The 25,988-nt window shown below is 41.5% G+C and overlaps 2 protein-coding genes across 8 annotated transcripts in view; one reads left to right on the forward strand and one right to left on the reverse strand.

Annotated features, from left to right (window-relative positions):
• Cfap43 (cilia and flagella associated protein 43) overlaps positions 1-19,337 on the forward strand; it is an 86,386-nt gene extending 67,049 nt beyond the window's left edge. The window contains exons 28-38 of the mRNA XM_033761245.1: positions 1,487-1,606; positions 3,626-3,733; positions 5,347-5,433; positions 6,023-6,111; positions 7,519-7,732; positions 8,785-8,897; positions 9,974-10,133; positions 15,198-15,362; positions 17,869-17,949; positions 18,537-18,690; positions 18,876-19,337. Of these exons, the coding sequence (XP_033617136.1) occupies positions 1,487-1,606; positions 3,626-3,733; positions 5,347-5,433; positions 6,023-6,111; positions 7,519-7,732; positions 8,785-8,897; positions 9,974-10,133; positions 15,198-15,362; positions 17,869-17,949; positions 18,537-18,690; positions 18,876-19,042 (1,458 nt within the window). The 3' untranslated portion in view covers positions 19,043-19,337. The remainder of the gene's footprint in view (positions 1-1,486; positions 1,607-3,625; positions 3,734-5,346; positions 5,434-6,022; positions 6,112-7,518; positions 7,733-8,784; positions 8,898-9,973; positions 10,134-15,197; positions 15,363-17,868; positions 17,950-18,536; positions 18,691-18,875) is intronic.
• Positions 19,338-22,644: 3,307 nt separating this feature from the next.
• Positions 22,645-25,988, reverse strand: part of Sfr1 (SWI5 dependent homologous recombination repair protein 1) — a 3,762-nt gene continuing 418 nt past the window's right edge. The window contains exons 1-5 of one of the 7 annotated variants that reach the window (XM_010626480.1): positions 25,806-25,915; positions 25,446-25,552; positions 25,129-25,250; positions 24,186-24,593; positions 22,645-23,207 (exon numbers count right to left, since the gene is read on the reverse strand). In XM_010626480.1, coding sequence (XP_010624782.1) covers positions 23,016-23,207; positions 24,186-24,593; positions 25,129-25,224 — 696 coding nt within the window. In that variant the 5' untranslated portion in view covers positions 25,225-25,250; positions 25,446-25,552; positions 25,806-25,915 and the 3' untranslated portion in view covers positions 22,645-23,015. Of the gene's footprint in view, positions 23,208-24,185; positions 24,594-25,128; positions 25,251-25,395; positions 25,426-25,445; positions 25,916-25,988 lie in introns of those variants that run through there. The other 6 variants (XM_010626478.1, XM_010626479.1, XM_010626476.3 and 3 more) reach the window with 6 other exon arrangements.

Below are 25,988 nucleotides of genomic sequence, written 5' to 3' on the forward strand. Positions count from 1 at the left end.
TGCTGCTTGACTTCTCGAGCCCTTAGCTCACGCTGGCCCTGTTTCCTATTTCACCAGAAGGAAAGGAAAAGCTCGAAGGAATCTTTCCTTCCCACCACCACCTCCACCGCCCCTGCATGCATGGTCCGTGCAGCCGCACCCAGGCCGCAGTGCCGCTGCAGGGCTCCCCTCTCGGCAGCCTGCTCCTGCTTCCTCCGCTGGATTCTTCCCCAGCAGCACAGACACGCACTGTACACGTACACATTCTCCCTCGAAGGGGATGTTAGAGTTCTTTCTAGTATTCATGTGGCCTTTCGGTTAGACTGAACTTACTTCAAAATAGAAAGGAAAATAAACAAAATTCCTCTTGACCCCACTTTCCTCTTGGTCCGCTGCTCAGAATCCCTGCTCCCCTCCACAGCAAAACTCAAGAAAGTCCACGTGCACCATTTCCAGTGTCCATCTCCTCAATTAAACAGAAGAGCTTATTATGAAAAATGTCAAACGTGCATAACAGAACAGAGCCTGGCAGGGCGGTGCACACCCGCGAATCCACCGCTGGAGTGGCTGAGGCAGGAGGACAGAGCGCGGTCAGCCTGGACCGCACAGTGAGACCCTGTCTCGGAAACCAAACCATGACAATAAAGTGGTGTAGAGAATAGTGTGATCACCCTGTCCAGTTTCACAGTTACTCACGGCCAGTCTTGTCTCACTGTATGCCTCCACCTTCTTCCTTCACCCTGGATTACTTCTTTACTGACATAAAAACTTAAAGCTGGACCTGGTGGTGCACGCTTGTAATCCCCACACTCTGGGAGGCTGCGGCAGGAAGATCTCAAGTTCAAGCCCTGGCTGGGCAACTATGTGACTTAGTGAGACTTTGTCTCAAAATAAAAAATAAATAAAAGGTAAGGAATGTAGGTCAGAGAGAAGGTTCTAGGTTCAATCCTCTGCCCCCCCACAAATATATATATAAAAATATATAATATAAAATTCCATGAAAAGGTATCCAGAGCTTGAAAAAAATGCGAGATTTTTAAAGGGCCAAATTATGTGTCTGGAAATTGCTATCCCATAAAGTCAGAATTTCCTGGGAAGATTTGCTATGATTTGTTTTACTGGGCATACTATAGGCTGCATAATTAGCCATGATTAATGATTTTTAACCCTTTTTTTCAATTTTTTTTTTTTGAGACAGGGTCTCACTGTACAGTTCAGGCTGGCCTAGAACTCACTGTGTAGCCCAGGCTGGCCTCAAACTCATGGCAATTCTCCTGCCTCAGCCTCCCAAGTCTGTGCTCATAGGCATGTGCCGTGACACCTGGCATTCAGTGTAATTTTCAAAAGCAAAAATCCCAGACAAACAATATCTTAGTTCCAATTGGAACATGTCCAGACCACAGCAGTGACAAGGTCTGCCCTTCCCACTGTCCCTCCCTTGTGGCAAAGTGCAAACACCAGCTTTGCGTTCACTTTTAATATTTCTAAATGTTTTCCTTCCTTTCAGTCCTTAGAAGCAGAACTGAAGAAACTTCAAAACTTTATTCAAGAAAGCACACAGAACTTTGACGAACATTTGAAAAGACTCTTTGAAAGGAGAGTGAGGGCTGAGACGGTTGTCAACCAGGTAAACAAAAGGTTCCCAGACAGTGACTGACACCCTCACTCGCCCGCAAGCCCCTCGTGGGGCTCACATGCAGCTCCCCTGGCTACCAAAATTCCTCCTCCTGTCCTGGTGGGTGTTTGCCTTGAGGGGAGAGAAGTGGCTGTGGGGAGGGCCAGGACAGTAAACTGGAAAATCACTGCTGAAGGGTTTCTTTTTGCAGTGACAAAGTTTTGCGATTGAATACACAACATATGCCATTGAGTTGCACACTGTAAATGGTGAGCTGTGTGTACATGAAATACATCGCAGTGAAGCTCTTATTTAAGAAAAACAGATAAGCTCAGAGCGTCTTATACACAATAACGAGGAAGGCATCAGACTGCTAGGTTACATCCAAAGGGTTCAGGAGCCACACATTTCTGAGTGAAACCTTTGAAGGTTCAAAGATGATAATACAGTCATTGAATTAGTTGAGACCCCCTAAAGTTGTTCAAATTCATGAATTTGTGATATTTTTTTAAAAGGAAAATGCCAACTTCAAATGGTGACAACAATTCATTATCTGAAATTAATGAAAGCAAAACATCCAGTACTTATTCTGCCTTTCCCGTATGATTTGAACCAGCAGGTAACCAAGCAGTAGATAAGTAGAGCTCCTTTTAAGAAAAGTATTTTAGTTAATACATTTTTTTGGGTACCGGGGATCGAATTCGGGACTTTCCACCTGTGAGGTAGGTGATGGGACCACTGAGCTTAATCTCCGGTCCCTTTAATACATTTTTTTAGAAAGTAGAAACAGACCATTCCCATTTTGCAATTCTCAATGGAGTTACAGACATCACAGCTGCAAATGTCACAGAAAGATAACCAGATATTCTTTGTACCCTGATCAAAAAACATATCACCTACAGATCTACCGAAGGATCAAACCTAGGTCTAAGCCTTCTGGATCCAGCTGTCAATTTTTAGAAAATACAAAGGATTAAGGAGCCTGATGAACCACACCCGAGTATGAGTTGGTATGACCCAGCTTAGGGCAAACAACAGAGACTGCTGATTTCCACAGATCAGCTGGGAAGGAAAGCCAGGGGTAGAAGGGCACATGAAGATTAAGAGATTAGAAGACATGACAACATTGGTTTCAATGGACAAGTTACACTTGGTGCCTGATGGCACACTCACTTGGGTACAGAGAAACATGGGAAGTTGCTATTGTGAAAGTTAAGACTGGTCACCACTGAGGTTGAGAGCTTAACAAGGACACCTGCAAACAAGTTCTCTAGAGGAAGAGGTCCAGTTCTTGAACTGTGTGGTGACAACAAGGCTTTAAAAGGAAAATGGCCTTTCTAATTCATGAAACTATACATTCATGTTATTTATTTTTCTTTATGTGTATTTTAACTTACAATGAAATAATGAAAAGGTAAAATAACCAAATAGTTACAGCGACTGTCTCTGTTCACTTTTTCATTAAAATATTTTTCTTGGACTGAGGGTACCATAGCTCAGTGGTAAGGGTCTGAACTCAACACTCTGTCTCCCCTCCAAAAAAGAGATTTCTTATGTCATAGTTACTTTTCTCATCTTTGAGACAAAATACCCAACTCCCACAAGCTAAAGGAGGAAAAGTTTATTTTGACTCACAATTTGTAGAGGTTCTGGTCCACAGTTGGCTGTCTCCAAGGCAGGGTGGCACCACAGGAAAGAAACAGTCTGTGGCAGACCAGGCAAGAGGCAGCAAGCAGCAAGCAGCATCCAGCCTCCCTTTCCCTTCCTTTATCTACACCCAGAACCATGCTAAACCCATGCAACCCTCAATCCAGGCACCACAGTATCACACACTCTTGATCCAGCCACCTCCAAAAGCCACACATATGAATACATGAAGTTTCCGGGGCGGGGGGTCATCTAGACACAAGCCATAACATCTTACTTGTACATCATAAACTTACTTGTTTAGAGCTAAGCCTATGACCAAAGGTGGAAAGTGTCTTCTCCAGTAGGAGTATTGATCATTCCACCCCTTTCATATTTCTACAGGAAGAACTGAAAATAAGTAATCTTATTTTTTCTTTACTCTTGGATGAAGAGTTAAACTCCAGAGAAATGTTTCTGAACAACTACCTTTCAAAGAAGCAGGAAGAAAAAGTAAGTGTAGTGCCTAACGTCTGATTCCCAGGGTTTTTCTGCATCTGAGTTCATGTTTAGCAAGAGCTCCTGCAGCTGGATCCTTCCTTCCTTCCTTCTGCCATTCCTAGGAAACCGTGGGCCTCCCCTGGCTTCCTCTCTGTGACTTTGCTCCAGGGCCAGGAAATACCCGCCCCCCTCTAGCAACAAAGTTACGTGATTCTGCAAATGCAGTCATAAGTTAGCAGAACTGTGTAGCCAGGTGTGATGGTGCACACTTGTGATCCTAGCTGCTAAGTTAGCTGAGACAGAAAGGTTACAAGTTCAAGGACAGCCCAGGCAACAGCAAAACCCTATTGCAAAATCAAAAATTTTAAAAAGGGCTAGAAATGTATCTCTGCCCTCCCTAGCATCAGTCCCTGGTACCAGAGAAAATCAAATCAATGATAAAACTGTAACTTTCTCTGCCTCATGGTTTATAAAATGAAGCCACCTAGATACCTAGCAGAAAGCATCAGCCTTTAACTAGTGACTCGCTATACGTGGGATGCTGGACATGGTACACAATCTCTGAAGGTGCTTCCATGCCACTCTCCAGGAATGCTGTTCTCTCTGCACCATGAAACTCCCAAAGTTTACTAAACACAGAAGCAATGGGTTAGCTTATAGAACAAACACTGTCATATTCTAACAAAGATCTATGTATAAGTATTAACGGGTATGATTCATTAGAAGAATGAATGTCAAAACTTATTACATAATAAGCTTTAAAATATGTCAGCTTTTATTACTTTTTATCAATAAGGGACATTTATGAATGTATAATTTAAAGTATCATAAATGACATAAGTACATAACTTTTTTCTAAGAGTCTGTCGAACAGCAAAAGCAAAGAACTAGGTACACCCCACCTTGCAACAACCTGGCTGGGTACGAGATCCCATCTCAGAGAGACCGAATAAAATGCTCGAGTCATAGAGCAGAAACAGGAGCAGTGGAAAAGATGAAGACCACCCAAAAGATTATGCAGAGTGTTTTATTCAGAGCTTGGCAGGGTGCGGAAAACAGCCACTGTCACTTGCACTGGGCTGTGGAGGCAGGCAGGGGGTGGCAGGCTTTTCAGTGAGGAGGCACAGTCCGTGGAATCAGTTGGTATGGGCAAACCAATTAGAAGCAGGCAACCTATTGGTTGCCACAGTAGATTGGCAGTCTACTGGTTACTTGGGCTGTGGCCACAGCTGTGGTTGAGCTTCCTAGCTGGTCACTGCAGAGGCCGAGTGGGCTGTGTTCGTGTATGGTGCAGCCACTGTCCATATGTACTTCTAGTTCCTCAGGACACAGGTGGGTCCGTGCAATGCCGAGCCCGGACACTGTCCTCACCCACACTTCCTGGCAAGATTGCAGGGTCCTCTTAGACACAGACATGCACAGCGCTGGCTGCCCTTCCAAGCCCGTGATCGGATGCATGGCCCTCCCAAGTCTCCGGTGTGCTTCCTTCTGTAATGTGTATCTGTAGTGGGTATTTCATGGGCATGTTTATCTTGTACCGGGAAATCCCTTCTTAGAATCTCCCGTGGTTTTGCTTGTCCCCAAAAGTCTCCAGTTCCAATTCACTATTCCTGCTGTTATTATAGAGCCACACTTCAGAAGCAGTCCGGAAATCTAGAGAAGACCTCGATATGTACAAGGAGAACTATGACAACTTGCTGGCAGAGGACAAAGTGAGTCTGTGTCCCACCGACTGGACAGTCGAGTTGTGGCTCTCATGGCTGGGGGAAGGTTGAATGGGAGATAACATAATATTGTCAGATTTCTTTCCTACTATGATTCTCAGTTATGAGCCAGTGTCCTTCTATGCCACTGTATGTTTCTGAAAAATCTGTGATCATGAAATCAATTTAATAAGTATGGCCAGCAGGCTTATAAAGGAAAAGAATAGGATAGAATCCCATAAAGAAGACAGACGAGAACAGTGAAACGGAGGGGTAGAAAGCGATGGAATTCAATGGAATGGAGTGGGATGGAAAGAATTCACTGACTTGCATGTTTTTAGGAGTAAATATTATTTGAAGAAACTTCTGGATGATTTTCAAGACCTCTTGTATGGAATAATATTTTTAATACACTAAGGTACCTGCTATTCAAAAATAAATCTTTGAGAAGTCTGCACCATGAATAGTCACCCTCTTAACAACTTCATAAACCGTGTTTTCATGTTTTTGTTTTTTTTTAATCAAAGTGGTACAGCCCCTGTCTTTAAGAGTATTGTTTCTGAGCAAAGTCACAATCTGGCGATGTGTTTGCCCTTAGGTTCTGGATAGAAGCTTCAAAAAGGAATTTTCTGAAATTCCAAGTCAACAGGTGGATATACTCTATAAACTTTTTAAACGCCGACCAAGGTTTGTTTTTACTTTGCTATTCGGTTTCTAAGAAAAGTCTATAGATGAAGAATAAATTCTCACTTTCCTCCCAATTAGATAGAAATTGATGTGTGACATCTTTTAGGTGAAGACGTTCATCTGCATCATTATTCAGTATTTTTTAAAACTATGTCTATATCTTAGATAGGGTAGTGAAATATAACTATTTCATGACTTTAAAACGTTTGAGCATTTAGCATAGTGCTATCATTGTTTCTATTTAATATGTGATAGTAGTTCCTTCTAAGTCATAGATGGCATACAGATTCATAAAATTTTACCCCAAATATGTCCTAACAAGTATGATGTGAGTTGGATTTACATGTAATAGGTTTCCAAGACAAAGTAAGTTTGGGTTTAATAAAACCCAGCTAAATAGCATTATTTATGGCAGAGCCTCTTGGAACTTGTTCTTTGGCCTTTGGATCACCAAGTATAAGAAATAGAGTAAGCAGTGTTTTCTCAACTTACTTAAACAAAATTGCTTTTCCTTAGACTATCTCATGTGATTGTGCTCAAAGCAGTTTGAAAAATGCCAGTATAAATTCAGGCTGTCAATCAAATTTCACCCAGAAATCATACAGTTTTTCACAAAGGAATAGGCTGATTTGTGTCCTGCGTACGGACTCTCTCTGACCTTGACAAGTTCCGTGCAATCTAGGGGTCTTAGTTTCCTTGTTTGCAAAGCAGTGTAGTATAATAAACCCAAGGGCATGGCTTTTCCTTGTGAAGAAAGAAGTGTGGCTTTCTACATACTGGGAGGCAGCAGGGAGGAAGACACACGCTTTGCTGTCAGACAGAATTAGCTGCAAACCCTAACACTGCAACTATCAGACTCAGAGCCAGCTGTGGGCACAGCATCTCCCTGACTGCCCTGTCCGTGGTAGCTGATCTCACCGTGCACAGAAAAGCCACACTGGGTGCCCTTTGTTCCTTCCCACCTGCAGCTCAGGAAACAAAGCGAATCTGTCAGTGTAGGTGAAAGAAACACTTCTCGAGTCCCACATACACCTAAGTATATCCTGCTGCAAAAAGGGTACCACAGAGGATGTGCCAGATGGACCCAGGGGATACCCCTTCCCCTCCCCTGGGCATTTACCGTCTGCTTACATCACACAGAAGGGCAGCAGCCCCAAGCACAGGTAAAGCGGCCAGTGCTGACAACAGTTAGGGGTGTCGGGAGTCCAGCGAGGGTCAGGTCTGGGAAGTTAGAGAGTGCGGAAGGACAAAGTGGTGTTTCTCTCCTTGAAACAATGCCCCTGCCAACCATCAGGTGCTGTAGGGAATTGGCACACAGCGCATCATGCCTGTGTTAAGGGCCTTGTTATTTAACACTCATGTTTTTAAGAATGTGAAATATTAATGGGATTTTCTTGATAATCCCAGAATGCAGAAGCAGAAAGCACAATCAGACACAGCCAGTATCATCCCTTTTGGAGAGCAACCAGGAGTTGGCGAGTTGAATAAGGACACCTTTGCCCAGACAATGAAAGCCATGGAGGAGTTGGACAATATTATTAACATGCCAGAAGGCTTGGACCCCTTGGTCTGGGATCATTTCTGCATAACGAGAAGAGCAAAAGTGGGAAATGAATACAAAGTATGTAATGTCATCTATTTTATTATTTTATTTTTAGTGTATTAATATCAAATACATAGTTACACTGGTCAGTACATCATTATGGTTTAGGTTTTTGTTCTGAGGTAGTAGTTGTTGGTAATGTCAATAATAAAATAACGAAATAAAACTTTGGTGCTATTAAAGTGTGGTCCTGTGCTCATACACCCACGCTGCAAAACAGTGGCCTATAGAGATGGGTGTGTGTGGTCATCGTGCATTTGAAATAAATGCGGCCATTCCTAAGTGAGATGTGTTACAAACGGAAAATGCACACAGATCTAGAAGACAGTATGAGAAAAAGAATGGAAAATGCCTCACTAATGTTTCTTGTACCGATTATAGGTTGACATACCATTTTGGATATATTTTATTAGATAAAATAGATTAGTAACGTTAACTATCCCCTTAATCACACTTTCATAGTGTAGCTACTACTGTACTAAGATTTATTTATGGCTCGCCTTCTACTTCTCTTCAAGATGAGACAGGTTTCTCTTATCGACGATCTTATTTTGCATAGATTGGGGTCCTATTTAGCTCACCAGAATCAACTTTATAGTTTTGCTAAAATAGAAAAATAGTGTAGCAAAGGGTAAAAATTAGAAGCAGGTTTCTGTGGAGAAGAATCTCTCCTCGTGCTGCTCCCTGCCTGTGCCCTGCCTCCCTCCCCCAGTTCCCTGATCTCAGTGCCACATGCATCAGGCTGGCACATTGTTTTTGTTCACATATCTATGAATTTTTAATTGTATCCAAGTTGATGGGAACAAATTTCAAAATGCGATATAAAAAATATTAGTTGCTCGCCTACTTGATTTTCAGCAAGAAGCCGTTTGCTGCTCTTCCTTTTCATGGAATGTCCCATGAAAGTTTTACGCATTTGCTGTTACATAATGGCAAGGATTTGAATTTTTATTAAATCTTAGAAAATGGGCTTGGTAAAGTTTTGTGGCAAAAAAAAAAAAAAAAAGATTAAAGACGTCTGTTTTCCACAGTTGAAGGTCCTTGGCTCCTGAGGTGTTGGGTGTTTTCAGGTGAAGCAGAAAGCGGCTGGCTTAGTGGAGATGACGGCTTTTCTCCGCAAGAGATTGGAGGATGACGAAAAGGTGCAGCAGGAGATCGAGAAAGTGTTCCACGAACTCACCCTGTAATTGGAAACGTTCACTCAGGTTTACTTGTCGGGCCCAGGAAGGCCGGGTCTGTCTCCGTCTGGGCACTGGGTGGAGAGCGGCTGTGTGAAAAGCGCACTTGGTTCGGTAACACTTGTTTCCGGATGGAGTCTACCACGTGCGTGTTTCAGTGCTCCTAATATAAAGAAGCAAGTTTTAGAAAAAATCTTAGTATTTTTTAAAACTGCCACTTCCGCATAAAAATATGGAGGACCTGTCTCTGCCGGGGAGTACTTTGTGGCTCAAGCTGCGTAAGCTTGCGGAAAATGAAGCAGGCGTCCGCCAGCCGCGCCGATCTCTTCAGGGCAGCTTCTGCTCCCTCTCTGGATTTCTACCCTTTCAAATTCTTGCTTCAGGAAGGCCCTGTCGGCAGCCCCGTGGATAAGTACCTCGATGCTCCCCATTTCGTCACTGTTCCCCATCTAGACTTCAGGCAGGAATGCGAATTATGCAGAGATAGATTTGATAAGTAGCATATCGATGAAATATGTTAATGTAGTATCAGAAATCAGTAAATCAACAAATTAGAACTTTAACAGGCTTTACACCTGGCAGTATCTCTGTTTTCCTCATTTTTACTACAATCAAAACTATACAGGGTCCGGGGAGTTAGCTCAGTGGTTCGGTGGCCTGCCTTGCAAGCTCAAGGACATGAGTTCAATCCCCGGTACAAAAAAAAAACAAAACACAAAACTATACAGCATTTCGTTGGTCCTAAGTGCAATTTTATGAATATATTCTGTCCTTGCTGTTTTCTGAACAATTCAATTGTAATTCAGTCAGTACGAAAAGACATTGGCGAGTCTTCAGAGCGTTTACCATTTAGGAAATGCTCTTCACATTGATGTCTAGTTAAGCTGACTTGAATTTTATTTATTTATTTGTCAGGACAAAGTTTATTAGGTATTTCTGCTCAGGAAGGGTCCTTTCAGAGCAGGACAACAGTTCCACTGACATTCCAGGCCTTACTTGAATTTTATATTCTCAGGTAATAGGTAAAATTTGAAATATAAATGTATTGCAACTACCTGCTTTGAGGCCTTTTTCGATTTAGATTACAGGAAGACAAAATGAAATACCAGCTGAATTTGACGATACAAATTCTCCTTAAACAAGGACAAGTAGAACTGGAGAATTTCCAGCAAACTCTGCAGTATCCTGATGCAATTCTCATCAATAGGACCATCATTGAAGATCTGAACTCTGTAATTCGGGTAATTATACTTTCTTAAAAAGGAATAACTCAGCACAACATACTGCCTGCCACATGTTACACTGTTTTCTTATGTCCATGGCAAGTATTTTGAATTCATTTAAATCTGTGGCTCCTACCATAACTGTAGCTGTGCCTTAAAATCCCCTGAAGGACTTTACAGCGTTGTCAGTCCCTGTCCCCCAGCATGAGTATTTTTCAAAACTCCTCTAGTAATGCTAAGGTCCTCCCAAATAATCCTAACCCCTCAGATAAATACAATTCCAACTTCCCATGTTGAATGCAGTCATTATGTACTACAAACATGTATTAATACAAATAAAAATTTTTTAAAATCTAAGGTACAGGGCCGGGGATTTAGCTCAGCGGTTCGGTGGCCTGCCTTGCAAGTGCAAAGACCCGAGTTCAATCCCCAGTACCAAAAAAAAAAATAAATAAAATAAAATCTAAGGTACACAAAGTTTGGGACCATGGAGTTAAATGTTCTTTTTATATAGATGTAGTTTATACATTGTATACATAATTTTCATTATGTAATTCTTTAAATTTATAGAGCATTGATAGTAATATCTCTGATCATAGTTCTTATTTTAGACATTTGGGTCTTTCTTAGTCTAGCTAAATATTTGCTCATTTGGACTTTTTTCAAAGAACCAATTTTTTTATTTTGCTGATTCTCCCTATTGTTTTTCTATCTTCTATTTCATTCCTTTTCTGCTCTTAATCTGTCCCTTCTCCTAGCTGTGGTTGTAGTTTGTCCTCTTCTAGTGCTGTAAGTGTAAAGTTAGATTACTGATGCAAGGTCTGCGTTTTTTTAGTAGCACAACATCTATCGGTGCATTTCCGGGATACATAGTGATAACGCTCATCACAGGGAATTTGCACCTGTTCATGTACCCGCCACCCCTTTTCTCCCATGCCCCCGTTTCCTGAAGGCCCCTCTCTTCCCTGTGTACTGTGTTGTCTTCTTTTTGATGGATTCACTGCTAAGATATTTCCCTCTGAGCTCTGCTTTTGTACATCTCATAAGTTTGGGCGTCTCATTATTTTCATTTTTTCTCATTTCAGAATTTTTTCTAATATGCCTTTTGATGTTTTCTTTGGCCCATTATTATTCAGCAATGTATTTAATTTCCACATAATTAGGAATTTTCCAGTTCTTTCCTTTGTTCTTGTCTCCTAGCTTCTTTCTGTTGTGGTTAGAGCAGAAACTTTGCTTAATTTCAGTTTTTAAAGATTTACTCCCCTTTGTTTTATGGCCCAACGTAGGGTCTGTCCTGGACCATGTTCCATGTATTCTTACAAAGGATTTTTTTTGCAATTTTTATTTTATTAGTGTGCGTTTGCAGTACACAATGTTCACATGGCGTGGGCAGCTGGTACATGCACATAACACACCCTAATTCCTGTACACCCCTCTCTTCCTTCCCTCCCTCCCTCGCCATCTCTTGGTCCCCTTCCCATTTGCAAAGGACCTGTCTCCCTACTTCCCGCTAAGGCTGTGCGTTTTGCTGCTGTTGGGTGGTGTGTTCTGTACTGTGCGGTTGGGTCTAATGGTGTTGCTCAGATTCTCTATTCCTTGTTGATCTCCTGCACTTTTATTTTACACATTATTGGGTAAAGCATCCTGTTTGGGGTAGAGCCCCTGAGTAGAAGGTGATGTCATTAACTGACCCTGAAAGCGGGCTTGGAAGCCTGCAACGACTCTTGCAGCGCTGTCGGTTTTTCTTCCAGTTCTGTTCGCTTTTGCCCCTCGTACTTTAGGGCTTGGCTCTTACCTGCCTGTGTATGCGCAATTGTTGTATCATCTTGGCGGACTGTCTGTTTGCCATTATATAATGTCCTTCGTTTCTTTCGACAGTCTTTGTCTCGTGTCCGTTGTCTGACATGAGTGTCACCACCCAGACCCTCTGGTTACAATCTCCATGGAGTGTGTCTTTTCATCCTTTCACATTCCAGATGTTTGCACATCCCTTCTAGACATGATATCCTTTGGATGTGTGTGTGTTTTTTCTTTAAATCCATTCTCCCTGTTCCTGCCTTTTAATTGCAGCATTTAATGCGTTGACATTTTGGAGGCGGGTGGGGTGAGCGAGACAGGCTCTCTCTCTGTCGCTCAAGTTGGCCTTGGACTCACTATGAAACCCAGGCTACCTCAAACTTGTGGCGATCCTCCTGCCTCAGCCTCCTGAGTGGTGGGATTATAGACATGTGCCACCATAACCAGCTTAATCCATTGATATTTAAAGGAATTATTGATGAAAAACTTAGCTCTGATATTGATCTTTGTTTTCTGTATTTCACATTTTTTTTTTGGTTTCTCGATCTCTTCGTTCTTGCTTTTGCTCATATATAGCTCATTTTTTACAGTGCACTGCTTAGATCTTCCTTTCTTATTTTCTTTTCTGATTTTCATTTAGTTTCTTAGTGATTTTTCTGGGGATCACAGTGATATCCATGCTTTATTATTTGATCAGATCTGAAATTGTGCCAGTTTAGTTTCAATAGTGCGCAAAAGTCTGCTCCGCTAAAGCCATTCCTCTCTCTCATGCTGCCATTGGTGCGTCTTTTCACAGCCTGTGCTTATTAGCAGACTTATAATTATTGTTGAATGCATTTTTTCTTTTAAGTAACAGAGAAAGTTATAAACCAAATACAATGATTCTAGTTGTTAGTCACTTACATGGTTGCTGTGTATATGTGTGTGTGTGTGTGTGTGTGGTGCTGGGGAGACCAAACCCACACCACGCAGGTGCTCTACCACTGAGCTACATCCCTGTCTCCCCTCTCCTCTGCTTTACATTTTTACTTTGAGACAGGGTCTCACTCTGTATTCAGACTGTCTTCAAGCTTGCCATCCTCCCGCCTCAGCTAAGCCTCCCAAGTCGCTGAGATTGCAGGTGTGAGCCATCGTGCCCAGTATGTGGTTATGTTGTTTATGCAGTACTTTTATTTCTTCTTGTAGCCTTGCATTATTGTCTGTCTAGTATCTTTTCTTTTCACCTGGAAGGAATTATTTTAGCATTTCTTATAGAGCAGGTCTACTAGCAATGGACCCCTTCCACTTTTGTTTATCTCACAAAGTCTTAGTTTATCCTTCAATTTTAATTTGTTTTTGGAATGAGGTCTTACTCTGTTGCCCCGGCTGGCCCCAAACTTGAGATCCTCCCACCTCTACCTCTCAGTAGCTGGGGTTCCAGGTATGTCCCACCTGGCTTGTCTTTCATCTTGGAAGGATAGTTTTTATAAATCTAGAATTTTTGGTTGATAGTGTTTCGCTGCCTCTTCTATGGAGTAAAAAGTTTGGTTTCCATTTAGTTTGTCCTCTTCCTCCAGACAGAGTTGTTCATATTCTGGCCCTGCAGGTGACAGGATTTGCTGCCCTTCTCCCAGGAAATAAATCCTTTCTTCTCTATGGCAGAAGGATCTGGCTGGTTTGCGCCTGTCCCAGACTGCTGCTTCCGCCTGCTTCTCTGGGTCTGTACCCCAGTGGCCTCTGCAGCTTCCTGCAGTGGCTGCCTGTCTTTCGGCCAATGGGATGCACCAGCTAGGGAGGGACCTGCAAGGGAGAGAAAACACCTGTTTGCCTCTGGCCCCACCAAACCTACACTCTCACACTAGCTCATGCTTGGCCTTTGCAATGTATTAAAAAAAATTATCTAAATTCTTTATAACTCCTTTGATGATGCCAAATGTGGCTTCCCTCCAAATCAGCCAGTGTTTGACTTCTATTTCTGCTTGGTTGCTCCTTATTTGCTTAGATTTCAGGATACCTTGTTGCCCTGTGATCTCAGTGATCTCATGATTTTGGAGTTTATTTGGATTTTTCATGATTTTTCATGTGGAAGCAACACTTTGTGGGTTGAATGTGAAAGATAGAGATTTAAAAAAAAAATAACCTCCTAAAATTTTGGATAACCCATCAGAAATGTAAAGGAGACTAGAGCTCAGTCTGAGGAATGCTGTCTGTACAGATCACATGTAGATAATTGCACATGAATTACTGCATACAGGTATTAAATATAGATCCTTTAAACTGTGAGATTCTTTGAGACCACCTAGAGGTAGAGCAAAGAAAAGGGAGTTTGAGCCTACACCCAAAACCCAACTCTGAAAGGCCTAGCAGACAAGAGAACAGGCAAGGAGACAGTGGAGCAGTAGAGTAGGAGGAAACCAGGAGAGAAGCCGTTCCAAGGAGGACAGATTTGTGTACTTGACAAGCATAGTCTCAATGGAAGGTGAGGAAGGAGCTGCATCAGTGATGGTTAAAAGATACGAAAGGGGAACAATGATAGTGATTAACATCCTACCAGAAAAAAGCTGACTGAAAGGAAGGCATAAAGAAGACAGAGCTCTAAAACAGCATGTCACAACCTTGTCACTCATGGTGGTGGTGGGGAGAAGGTCTTTTTCCCCGGGGCAGGGAGGTGCAGGCTGTGTTTTGCAGAAGTTTAGCAGCAACCCTGGTCTCAACACACTACATGCTTTCCAGTTCTGTCAACCAGAAATGTCCCCGACATAGCATAAAACATACTGTGCCTGGATGGGGCAGCAGACTTCCCCCAGCTAAGAATGTTCTAGAGAAATGTTTCAACTTTAGGCTTTGCAGCTATCGATGTCGAGAGCGAGGGTTTGACTGTGGGAGTTGGGTGGCTGACCGCAATGAAAAAGAGTCATTGAAAATAGAAAACCCAAGGAATTGAGAGGCCAAACTATAATCGGAAGATGAAAATAATAGAAATAGTGCTGGGAATGGAGGCAGAAGGGGTAGGAGGAGAAGTAAAAGGTATGAAGGTGCAATGTGTGTATGTACCAATTTCCCATGATGAAGGTATTTAATTTGGATTGCAAACATTTACTAATAATTTTTTTTAAGAGTAGAAAGTAGCATGAAGTTCCAAAAGTTAGATTTTTGGCCTCAGTACTCATTTTTTAATATTTGCTGCACATGTTAAAAAGATTATCTCTGTGCCCCGAGCATTTTCTGTGCTAGCCTCTGCCTTCAGTAGCCTGCAACTCTGAATGCAGAATCATATTATATGAATGCCAATTGCACTTTTTCAAGACTCAAGGACAAAAGAAAATTGCTAGTATGATGGAAAGTAAAAATGTACACAAAGGAATATATCAGATTGAGTGGGATCATAAGAAAATGGAGATGGAAATGGAGGATCTCAATCAGAAGGCTTGGGACATTCAGATGCTGTTTTTTTCAAGAGATCGTCAGAAGGTAAGTTGTCCCTACCTAGTTTTAACTTCATTGGTTAATTTATTCAGTCATTTAACCAGCTTCCATGATGTCAGGCATATTCTGAGCCAGAGTATTTTCTCGCATTGCTATGAATTCTTTCCCTTCCAGTAGTTTACACTTGCTACCTCCACATCTTTAGGACCCATCCAAGCAGCACAGTTCTCTTACAGTTCACTGCAGGTTAGTTCTTTACTGTTTACTCCAGTGCTTCTTTATCACCCTTCCATCCCCCTTAGCTAAATTAACTAGAATACTCATTCCTTTGGCTTTTATTGCCCTTATTTTTTCCTGTTTTTCTTTCTACATGTCGGGCCACTTGGCCTCTTTAACGCTTTTCCATCTAAGTCTTAAATATAGCCTTTCTGTAGATTCTGCTTTAGTGCTGTGTCTCTTTCCCTGCCGCCTTCTTTGATGATCATCTCTGTTCTTCTAACATCAGTGATCAGTTCTAAAAGTCTAATCCCAGCTCTCTGGATTCCAGTCCAATTTCTTTTTTTGAGGGGGCGGTACTGGGGATCGAACTCGGGTTCTTACACTTGCAAGGCAGGCAGTGGTACCACTGAGCTAAATCCCTGGCCCAATGTCCAATTTCATTCCCGCCTAAGCCCTCTGCCCCTCACCTCCCTCAAGCACCAGTTCTGTATTTTCTCCCTCCCAAAGCTCTTCTTAATTTATTTCTGTTCTTTGAAGCCCCTCTCTCAGGCTTGAAAGTTTTTTTGTCTTTTATTGGTACTGGGGATTGAACTCGGGTCCTTGTGCTTGCAAGGCAGGCCAAAGTCGAAAGTTTTAATTGTGTTTGGTTTCTCTTTTTCCTGTCTTCCAAGTCTCCTGTTTATCTATTTATTATCTTTATTCCCATGATATTGGAGGCTGATGAGATCTCCAATCACCTAACCAAGGGTACAGTGGCAGGATAACAAAAGACAAGACCTTTACTACATAAATGGGGGCCCTGGATGGTCAGAGCTCTTATCAGGCTCAGACACCATCTCCTGGAGCTCGCCACTGTGTGTTAACACACAGCCTCTTGAAGGGATGAGGGGCAGTGCAGGGAACAGTGTGGTGGAGAGCACTGGTGCGAGCAGGATCCTAGCAACAAGGGAACAAGACATTCTAGCAGGAACAGCTCATAGATTAATGGGAAATTTGTTTTTTCCCATAGATTAATTTCTGCCTGTATAGAAGTTTTCTGTACGAGTCACGTTGCCCTTAGCTGCACTATTGTCCTGCCATCCAAGACATCACGTCTCAGATCACTGAGACCTCTGCTCTGACCAGTGGTGCAGGGAGCTGTTCCTTTCCCACACCCCAACTGCTGGCTCTTCAGGCAACCATTGTGGGCTAATAGGAATCTGCAGCTCTCAGAGTGGTCTCTGTCACCATGGTTTCTGTCCCAGTTCGGGTCCCTCCATTTTCAGTGATTCAGTCTTAAAATCAATTTCATTTCTTAAAATCATACTGGGGATTGACCCCTGGTCCTTCACACTGAGCTACATCTGCAGCAATCCCCACCCATTTTATTTGAGACAGGGCCTCAATAAGAACTTCATTGCCCAGGCCTGGCTCAAACTTTCAATCTTCTTGCTTCAGCCTCCCAGAGTGCTAGGATTACAGGCGCCACCAGACCTAGTTAAAATTAATTCCTAAATTCCTTCTCTTAAATTTTGTTTCTAAATTTTAAATTGTTTAGTCTGTTCTTTGACTTACATATGATGTCAGATTTTAATTTCTATTTTTCTCTAATAACATTACTACCCTGCTCAAACATTTTTAAACTGATACTTATTAACAAGAAATGAATTATGAGGTCCTTAGGTGGGCAGGGTCTTTCAGTTTAACTTTTTAGACTCAAATTCATTTGCCACTTTTCTCCTTGTTCATCAGCATTTCCCTCCTCCTCTTCCTCTTTTTCTTTCATTTCCCTCTTTTTCTTCTGCTTCTTCCACCTCCCCTTTCAACAACTTCTGCCCCTTCCTTCCTTCCTTTTCTTCCTTGGTTTGTTTTGCACACCTCAAGTCTACCTGCTCTCCCAGGGTTAGTTTGCTGACTCCTTCATAAACCCTGCCTGGATTTGTTATCCTATCCCTTAACAAACCACCTTTGTATTTGCTAATATTTTGCATTTCTCCTGGCAACTAATACCTTTATGCTCAATTTTTCTTGAAGGCTAAGTCGTAATGTCTATCTTTATGCCACCATATTATCTCTAACCAGAATTCTGTTAATGTAGGTCTCAAGTGAGACATTTAATAAATAATGTGTTGGCTAAATAAGTGGATGAATGAGAAAACAGCCTAGGCATTTGTAACAGTATACAGATGAATGTATCGATGGCTGATAGGAATAAATATAGCACAAAAATCAGATCCATTTTAACTTTGCTATAAAACCAGTAGCTTTTAAGAAACTAAAATAACCTTTAAAAAGTTACCTATTGAAAGAAATAGAAAAAAATATTCTTATGTATATGTTTTTTCTCTTCAAGTACCTAAATGAACCAAATTATGAGTCTTTGATTACTCTTCAGATTGGAATAATGGAACAAACCATTCATGTCTTAGATAAGGTAAGTCTCCAGAGATATTGACCATTACCATTCCAACAGTTGTGAATCATTTAAGCCAAAAAATAGTGTCTCAGTCATGAACTTAGAAGGAACCTAACAGAATCTTGATCATTTAGTGGTATTCATCAGGTAATTAGAGGCAACCATAACCAGTGGTATAGACTAAAGGATTTTTTAAATGAGAATTAACCTCTGGGGACATATGTAACTAGAAAGGGATTTCCAATTTCACATGAAGTTATGATTTATGATAATCTGTTATGATTCAACGTAGTCTTTCCTTGGTACTATAAAGGTTTTGTCTTAACTGCATAGCAAATGCTCAGTTTTTATTATAAGGTGTATGTAAGATGGAAACAAAGTAATCTCAAGCTTTAAAAAATTCCCTAATTTTTAAGAATATACAAATTTTTTTCTAGAATGTATTAACGTACTGTTTTATCTACTGTGGACAGACCATATGGCAGGAACTAGGGAGACAATGTTGTCTTAGTGATGGACATGTATTTCAAATATAAGAATATGTCTTTATAAATTACATTTTTAAAATATTATTTTGTGGGGTTTCATGGGCACAAAATTTTCAGACCCACAAAAAGAATGTCAATAACTGCAAAAAACTACTCAAAAAACTGGGAAAGTTCAGCAATCAAAAAGATGCAGCAAATTATACTCTAAGCTGCAATCTACGAGAAGAGTTGGTAGCTGTCTCAGAGAGGCAAGACATCTGCAATGCAATAGGTAAGCCTTTCTCTTCATCCAACTAACTGTGCAGTTCGTTAAGAGTAATTGGTGTTTCTGAAATCTGCACACTAGTTATACACCTGAGAGCATTTCTTCCACATAGTCACTTCTGGGTGCTGCTTTTGGATTTAAAAGTGTCGGTAATAATCCAACTAATTCCTTCATCTTGGATATTGGGATAGGGTCTACGCTGACTTGTGAAAAGATTGCCAAAGAACGATACAAAAGTATGAGGAAACAACAAAAGCTGACAAATATTTCAAAAGAACAAGCTGAAGAGATCTCAGTTCTTCAGGCTGAAGTTGAAAGATTAAGGATGAAAACATTCCCTGCTCTTGTTAAACTGTGAAACACTAGCAGGAATCAAAGGCCTAGCCTTAGTCATTTCAAAAATCGTTCCATTTGGGTAAAATGATTCCTTTCTCTTTCTTTTATATTGTGAAATTTAGTAAAGTCACCTTTTAGTTGCATGTTTCTAATAGTAATTTGTTTAATTTTAGCCTTGTAATCAGTGTATAAATTTTTGTCCTGCATAAGTGTGTAAAAGAACTATTTTCATTCAAGAAAGAACAAGATTTTAAGATGGAAAGAAAGTTTTCAATGCCAGGCTCAGAGGAGAGCACTTGCCTAATGTACAAGGCTCCGAGTTCAATCCCCAATCTAGAAAAAAGAGAAAAGTGTTCTACTTACTTATTGGCAGTACTGGAAATTGACCACAGGACTGATTCTCCCACAGAGCTATGCCCCAGCCCCTTCTTATTTTGAGACAGGGTCTCACTAAGTCAACTCATTTGGCCAGGCTTGGCTCAGACTTGCAGTCCTCCTGACTCAGCCTCCCAGAGTGTGTGCTGAGATTACAGGCATGTACCACATTGCCTGGCTCAAGATTTCATTCATTCATTTAAAATAACCAGAATTTGAAGGTTAATCCTTGTTCTATCAATCAGAACAAGGTATTTACTTTTCCCAAAACTTACATCACTTGTCAGTTATGACTTTTTTTCTTTGTACCGGGGATTGAACTCAGGTCCTTGCGCTTGCAAGGCAGGCCACCAAACCGCTGAGCTAAATTCCTGGCCCAATTATGACATATTTTGAAAGCATAATTATTTCTTACTGTGATAGAGCTCAATTTTGTGCCCTGCCCAACAGTTGAGGAAAAAAAAGTGCCTTATTATTTCCATGCATTATTATTATTGTTGATAATAACTATACAATGAGAAAAGTAATTGGCAGAAAACTTCCTGAGCCTGCTGCACTGTAAGGTGCTAACATTGGGATCAATGAACCTATCTCTAGTGATGCAAACCCTCATGGTTCTGCAATTTATAAAGAAAATGTTAAGTTTGACCCACAGTACCACATCCAGTATACACGGGCACAGGTAAAGCAAGAGAGCTGTATCAACTCCATTTAGAAAAAGACCCTCCAGGTCCCCCTGCTCACCCTCATAGTGATCAGGGGTGGATGGGTCAGTGTCGAGACCATCCTTTTGGTGGCTCCCCTCCTTAGGACTAGAATGACTTCTGAAATAGCTGGCTGACTCAGTAAGGCAGTGTCCACTAACACTATTTCCTACATCTAGGGTCCCTTAACATTACCTGTGGACAGGAACTGTGGGGAGCAGGGAGGCAGACCTGCTAGTTCTATCAACCGTGGTGTCTCCCTCCCGCTCCGTAACTGAAGTGCCCTACCACCTAAGGTGCCCACTGACACTCCATTTGCTATAGCTGATGCCGTAGTTTTCACTGTGGATTCCCGGGTCTTAACAACCAAACATCCTATTTTGTTTGTTTCTTCATCACAAACCCTGGTTGACTCCGACAATGTTTCTTGCTTGGCTGCCTCAGTTTTGAGGAATGGAGTGGGTGAGCAGAACCCTTTCACCCTCATGCTGAGAAGCCTTTTCAACAGGACGTACCTTCTGCTTTGCAGAGCTGGCAGGTGCTTCGGTAGGACACACAGGCCTTGGACCTCAAGTCTTCTGTCAGTATTGTTCACGATAGATTCCTCTAAGCTTCTACTCAACAGCAGTTGTGTTCCCATATTTAGTCCTTTAAAACCTTACCTGGTATCAACTAGTGATACAAACTGAGTCATATAACATATACATAGTCATATAACATATACATAGGAATAAAGAGTATGAGCTCTGTTGCTGGACTGCCTGGGTTCAAATCCTGGCTCTGGTTTGAAATAAGCACTTCGTTTTTAACTATTAATCTTGAATTTTCTTATCTTTAAACCTAAGGTGCTAATACTCGATTATCCTCTTAAACTTGGTACAAAGAAAATATTTTGTTAAAGGTTAGCTCTAATATTTGGTAATTTTCAATAATTGTATCCCATTAAGTGGAAGTGAAACTCAACAGAAATGGTAAAAGATGGCTACCCACAGGTATCCTCAAATCTGAAACTGCCCCATAATCCCCATTCATCCTCCGTGACCCACCTCCTGTTTCTCAGGTACCTGCTGTGTTCCTGAAATTCTCAGGCAGGCCCAGGGGCCTGTGCCTGGAAGGTCCATGTCCCAGCTTTCCCAGATCCCACAAGTGGATACCTAGGGGTGTCTCCAGAGTACTGCCTCCAGCTGTCAGAAGTGGCAGCTGTAGACCCCAAAATCTAAAGACACCCCACACTGACTACCAGAATGCCACTACCACCACCAGGGGCAACAATTTCCCTGCCACATTTTTGCCCCCTGGCTGGACAGCAGTGACAGAAACTGGCTGATAGGCACCAGAATAGTACAGCACCCAGGGGTGTCCATTTTGGAATCCCAGATTCACAAATGCCAATGGCAAGGGCAGTGTCTAGAAACTAGAATGTGTGTGTGTGTGTGGTGAATGGACCCAAGTCCGTGGCCCTGGGGTTTCCTGCTGTACCAAAAATTCAAGGCTTTATCAATAGAAGGGACTGTACTTAAATTAAGTTATGCCTGGTAAAAGTAGTGGCTGTAAAACCACTGACCCATAAAGTGCTCTCCCCATCTATCACATAGTCTTTCTTAGGGAAGCCATCTCTGGCTTCCAGTTTACGTTTAACAGCTCCAGCCAAACACAATGGGCTTTCTCTCCCAGAGTCCAAGTCTTAATTCTCAAGGACTAGGCCACTTGGGTCCCCGTAGACAGCCAAGATGACAGATACGATATGTAACTTGACAAGAGGTTGGTTTCCGGCTGAGGAGTCACTGTGAACTGAACACTCCCTGTTTATTTGACAGATGAAGCTAGAAAGGATGAATGTGAAGGACCTTGTACGCCAGAATATCTTAATGTAGAAAATGAGGTCATTTCCTAAGAAACGGACAGCTGTTTCATTAAATGAGGAATGTATAAAATATGAAGGCAGAAGAGTATCACTTTGGACCTAAGTTTAATTAGCTGAGATTAGCACATGACAAGATGTAACGAACCAGGTTTACAAACTCAGGAGACAGGTAAGAACTTTTAGACCAGTTTAGGTTTAGACATTCACCAGATTGGACTAACACAGAACATTAAGACTTTTTTTCCTCACTGCGTTCACTGGTACTTTTATACAGTAGTTACATTTATCATTGGGATCTTGTACCCTTACGTGACAGGTCTTGGTTCTCATTTTTTCCCCATACCCCTTCCCTCCCTGAACATAAGACTTTTTGTCCAAAAAGCAAAACAACATATGAAAACTGATTCCCAGGCCTGTTCAAATTACTTTTTAAGCATGGTTTAACTTGGTGTGTGCGTGCACATGAACACTGGCACCTTCATACAGAACTACATCCCTCACCTACTCATTCATTTGGGGACTGAACCCAGGGCCTTTGCACTGAGCTACACCCCGGCCCTCTTTTTTGGTCTAAGGGCAGGGTCTTGCTAAGCTGCCAAGCTGGGCTCAAACTTTTCATTCTTCTGTCTCAGCCTCCCAGGATGCCTGGATTATGGACAGGCAAGTGCCACCAAACCCAGCTTTTAACATTTCTTTAAAATGTCAAATTCTCTGTTAAATCCATTCAAAATACTGTATTTCATTTTAGGACTGAATTTATGTCTTAGAGTACCCTAAATTGATGGTCAAGACACCCAATGCTGAGATGGCAAACCTTTTAGAGCTTGGAAGGATACAAACAGCCCTCTATGGCACACATGCCATAGGCTCACCACCACTACCCTAATCGCCAACATCTTCCCCTTAAAATGTCTTAAGTGTCTTTTCATTAAGTTGTCATTCTCAAAGATTTACTGAAAAGGAGCCAGGGGTATGGCTCAATGGTTAAGAGTGCACCTGAGGGCCTAGGTTTGATCTCCCAGTACTGAAAAAAAGAAAAAAAAAAAAAGTAATTAAACATCTATAAACTCCTCTTCACTTCTGTTATAGCGTAACAATTTATCATCTAACCCATAGTGGTCTATCAACTGAGTAAGGCTTAGTTTTTTGTTTTCTTCAGACATAGCTGATTGCAACTCATAAAGCAACAGCTGGCTACAACTTCTCCACTTCTTTATCAACAGCTGTAACTGTGAAAGGTCATTCTGAAACAGACCAAAAAAAAAAGATGTAAGTCAATAGCAAGACAGTCGTGCTACTTAATCAAAGCTGTCAAATCAGTTTGTGTAGGTTTAAAGGCTAACATTCCTGGGAATGAATGGAACTTCTACCTATAAAAAAGTAGGATGAGTAAACATAGAAAGGTTATGTCACTCAACTTGAGCTCTACTACCATTCTGTTTAGTTCAAACTCTGGGACAAACTTATTCTCAAGAGAAAATTCAAATCATTACAGCAAAATTAGGTAAAGAAGCAATAAGGTTTTTAAAATCCAGTTTCCATACAGTTATGCTTCTAAAATGACACTACATTGTACCTGCCATTCAGTTTTGCTGTGGGCCTAAAACTGCTCTACAAGATGACAGTATTGAAACTAGAAATACAACATCAATCTCATAAACCCTAAAAACTCAAGCATACAACAGATATGCTACTCCATCATTTATTCCACAATTACATAGGCATGAATTATTTAGAAAAGAGGTTATCTCTCCTCCCAGACACCCAAGTTCTACTGATTTGGGTTGAAATCTAAAATCTAATATATATTTGTTGTTTTCTCAAACAAAATGCCTAAGACATTTTAATTATTAAGATCACAAGTTCACTGTTAAAAATATTTTTACTGTACTCTGTGGCCGTTTTTAAAAGTTGTACTCATCAGCTGCCACTTCTATTCCCACTGTATTTATATCTAACAGTTGATACTTCTGTTGCTATGGGCTGGAAACGAGAAAAGCTTCAACTGCATGTTATATAAAAGCTTAGACTTTAAAAAGTTTTACCTGGTATTGTCAGGTCTCCTCTAATTAGCTTACATTTCAGTTAAAGTTGGAAACAGGTTTTTGGATGGTTGGCTTATTGTTTTATTATGCTAAAAGAAATTTACTTCCTATTTTTGAAATTACTTCCCTGCAATTTATGTAAGATTTTAAAATATGGAACGGTTCTGAAATTCTCACCTTTGATCTATACATTTTGACTAGTTTTAGCCTCCGAAGTAGTTCTTCCTTCTCCTGCACCTGCTTCAACAATTCTGCTCTTTCTTCCTTTAACCCTTGTTCAGGATTCTCATTCACAGAATCATTTTGAAGAGCACTGTATGACATACTATCAAGTGAATTAGATTCACATGCACTGACATTTTTGAGAGTATTTTTCAAGTATGTATTTTCTTCAGATTCACTATCTATATGTTTAAAACTTTCTTGAAATTCTAAGCAGTTTTCTTCTGTTGAAGATGCTGGTTTCTCTGAAAAGGTCTTATCATTTTCTTCATCCTCTATTTTAAGACGTTTTACTACCCTGCAACAGGAATTAAATGAAAATCTTGTTTTCCTTAATCTTTCTTTAAGTGTTGCACTCATGGGCTGGAAAGGATACAAAATATTAAAAACATTAAGAAAAAAAAATTGTTGATGTAAATAAATCTACTAGAAATAAAGGCCTTACATTTCTATGGCAGGTACTACTGGATGACTTTCTATCCCCATATATCTAAAATAAGTGTAACAGGACGTCTTTAGTTTCCACACACTCCAACTGTTTCATTCTCTTAGCAATGTCAACACCCTTCTAAACAGTGCACTTAACCAATGGGCATTTGTTTAACAACCAGCATGTGACTGACACTACTCTAGGTGCTTCCGATTTGCAGACTGAGGATAAGACCTACTGCCACCAACTCATTAAGGATCCAGACTTCTCAGTTTGGATTATTGTAATACCTTGAGTTGAAACTAAAAGCAATTGATTCAAGATGAAAACCTCCTGGGAAGGTGGGGGGGATAAGGAGAGAGGTGTTATGCATTATGTTAATTAACTCCTTACTAGACTGAAAACCACCACTGCCACAGAATTTAGATACACAGAATGGATCCACCAAAAGAACTGAGGCTGTCATACCGCTTTCCGAGAACAATTTATATGGGGAGTTGGAGGATTCGCACAGGCCTGTGGAGTGCTAGGTAAAATCACAGCCGAGCCTGATGGGCTTTCCATACTGCAAATGAAATCTTGGTTTACTTCTAAAAAAGAAAAATTACAAAATACAAATCAAATTAGCCATACATCTACAGTCCTCAATGTTTTACCAAAGAAGTTTTCATTACTGTGCCACACATCCTCTGTAAGCCAGCATCTTCTGATGAGAGTTAATTAACCAGATAGTACCTGAGGCCATTTTGTTTTCATTTCTAAAGTATCACCAGAATCTCCATTACCGCGAGAAAGTTCGGGAAGAACCACTTTATCTAGTCAGGAACTCATTTTGTCACTAGTCTGAGGCCGAAATCCTCACTAATCAGGCGACTGTCCAGCATCCTGAACCCTAAAAGCGCGGGGACCAGGCCTTGTTACCCGCCAGGTCTGAGGTATGAGAAACTTTTCGCCCAATCTGGCTGTTGTACTTTAAGACACAAGACACGGAAAAGCAGACGCGCCCAGGTTGCTCCCTCGGACAAACGCACCAATTTTGAGCGAGGTAAAACCTGACACAAGCCCGCCCGCCTTCCCGCCATTGCAGAAAGCCCACAGCCATGCAGAGACCGCAGGCCTGAGGCGGGTCAGAGTACCCCACAGACCCGCGACGTCCAGCGCCTCCCGGTAGCCTCCCGAGCCTGAGAATGACGCCGCCTCTCAAACGCTCAAAAAGCGCGCGCCTCCCAGGATGTAAACTACCCAGCCTCGGGGGCGGGGCTGCAGCCTCCCGGGAGGCGGAGAGACGCGCGATTGGTCGGATTGTCGCGCGTGCGGCTCGCGCCGCG

Source organism: Fukomys damarensis, unplaced genomic scaffold (genome assembly GCF_012274545.1).
Source record: "Fukomys damarensis isolate Sample0158 unplaced genomic scaffold, DMR_v1.0_HiC HiC_scaffold_8, whole genome shotgun sequence".
Lineage (NCBI taxonomy): Eukaryota > Metazoa > Chordata > Mammalia > Rodentia > Bathyergidae > Fukomys > Fukomys damarensis.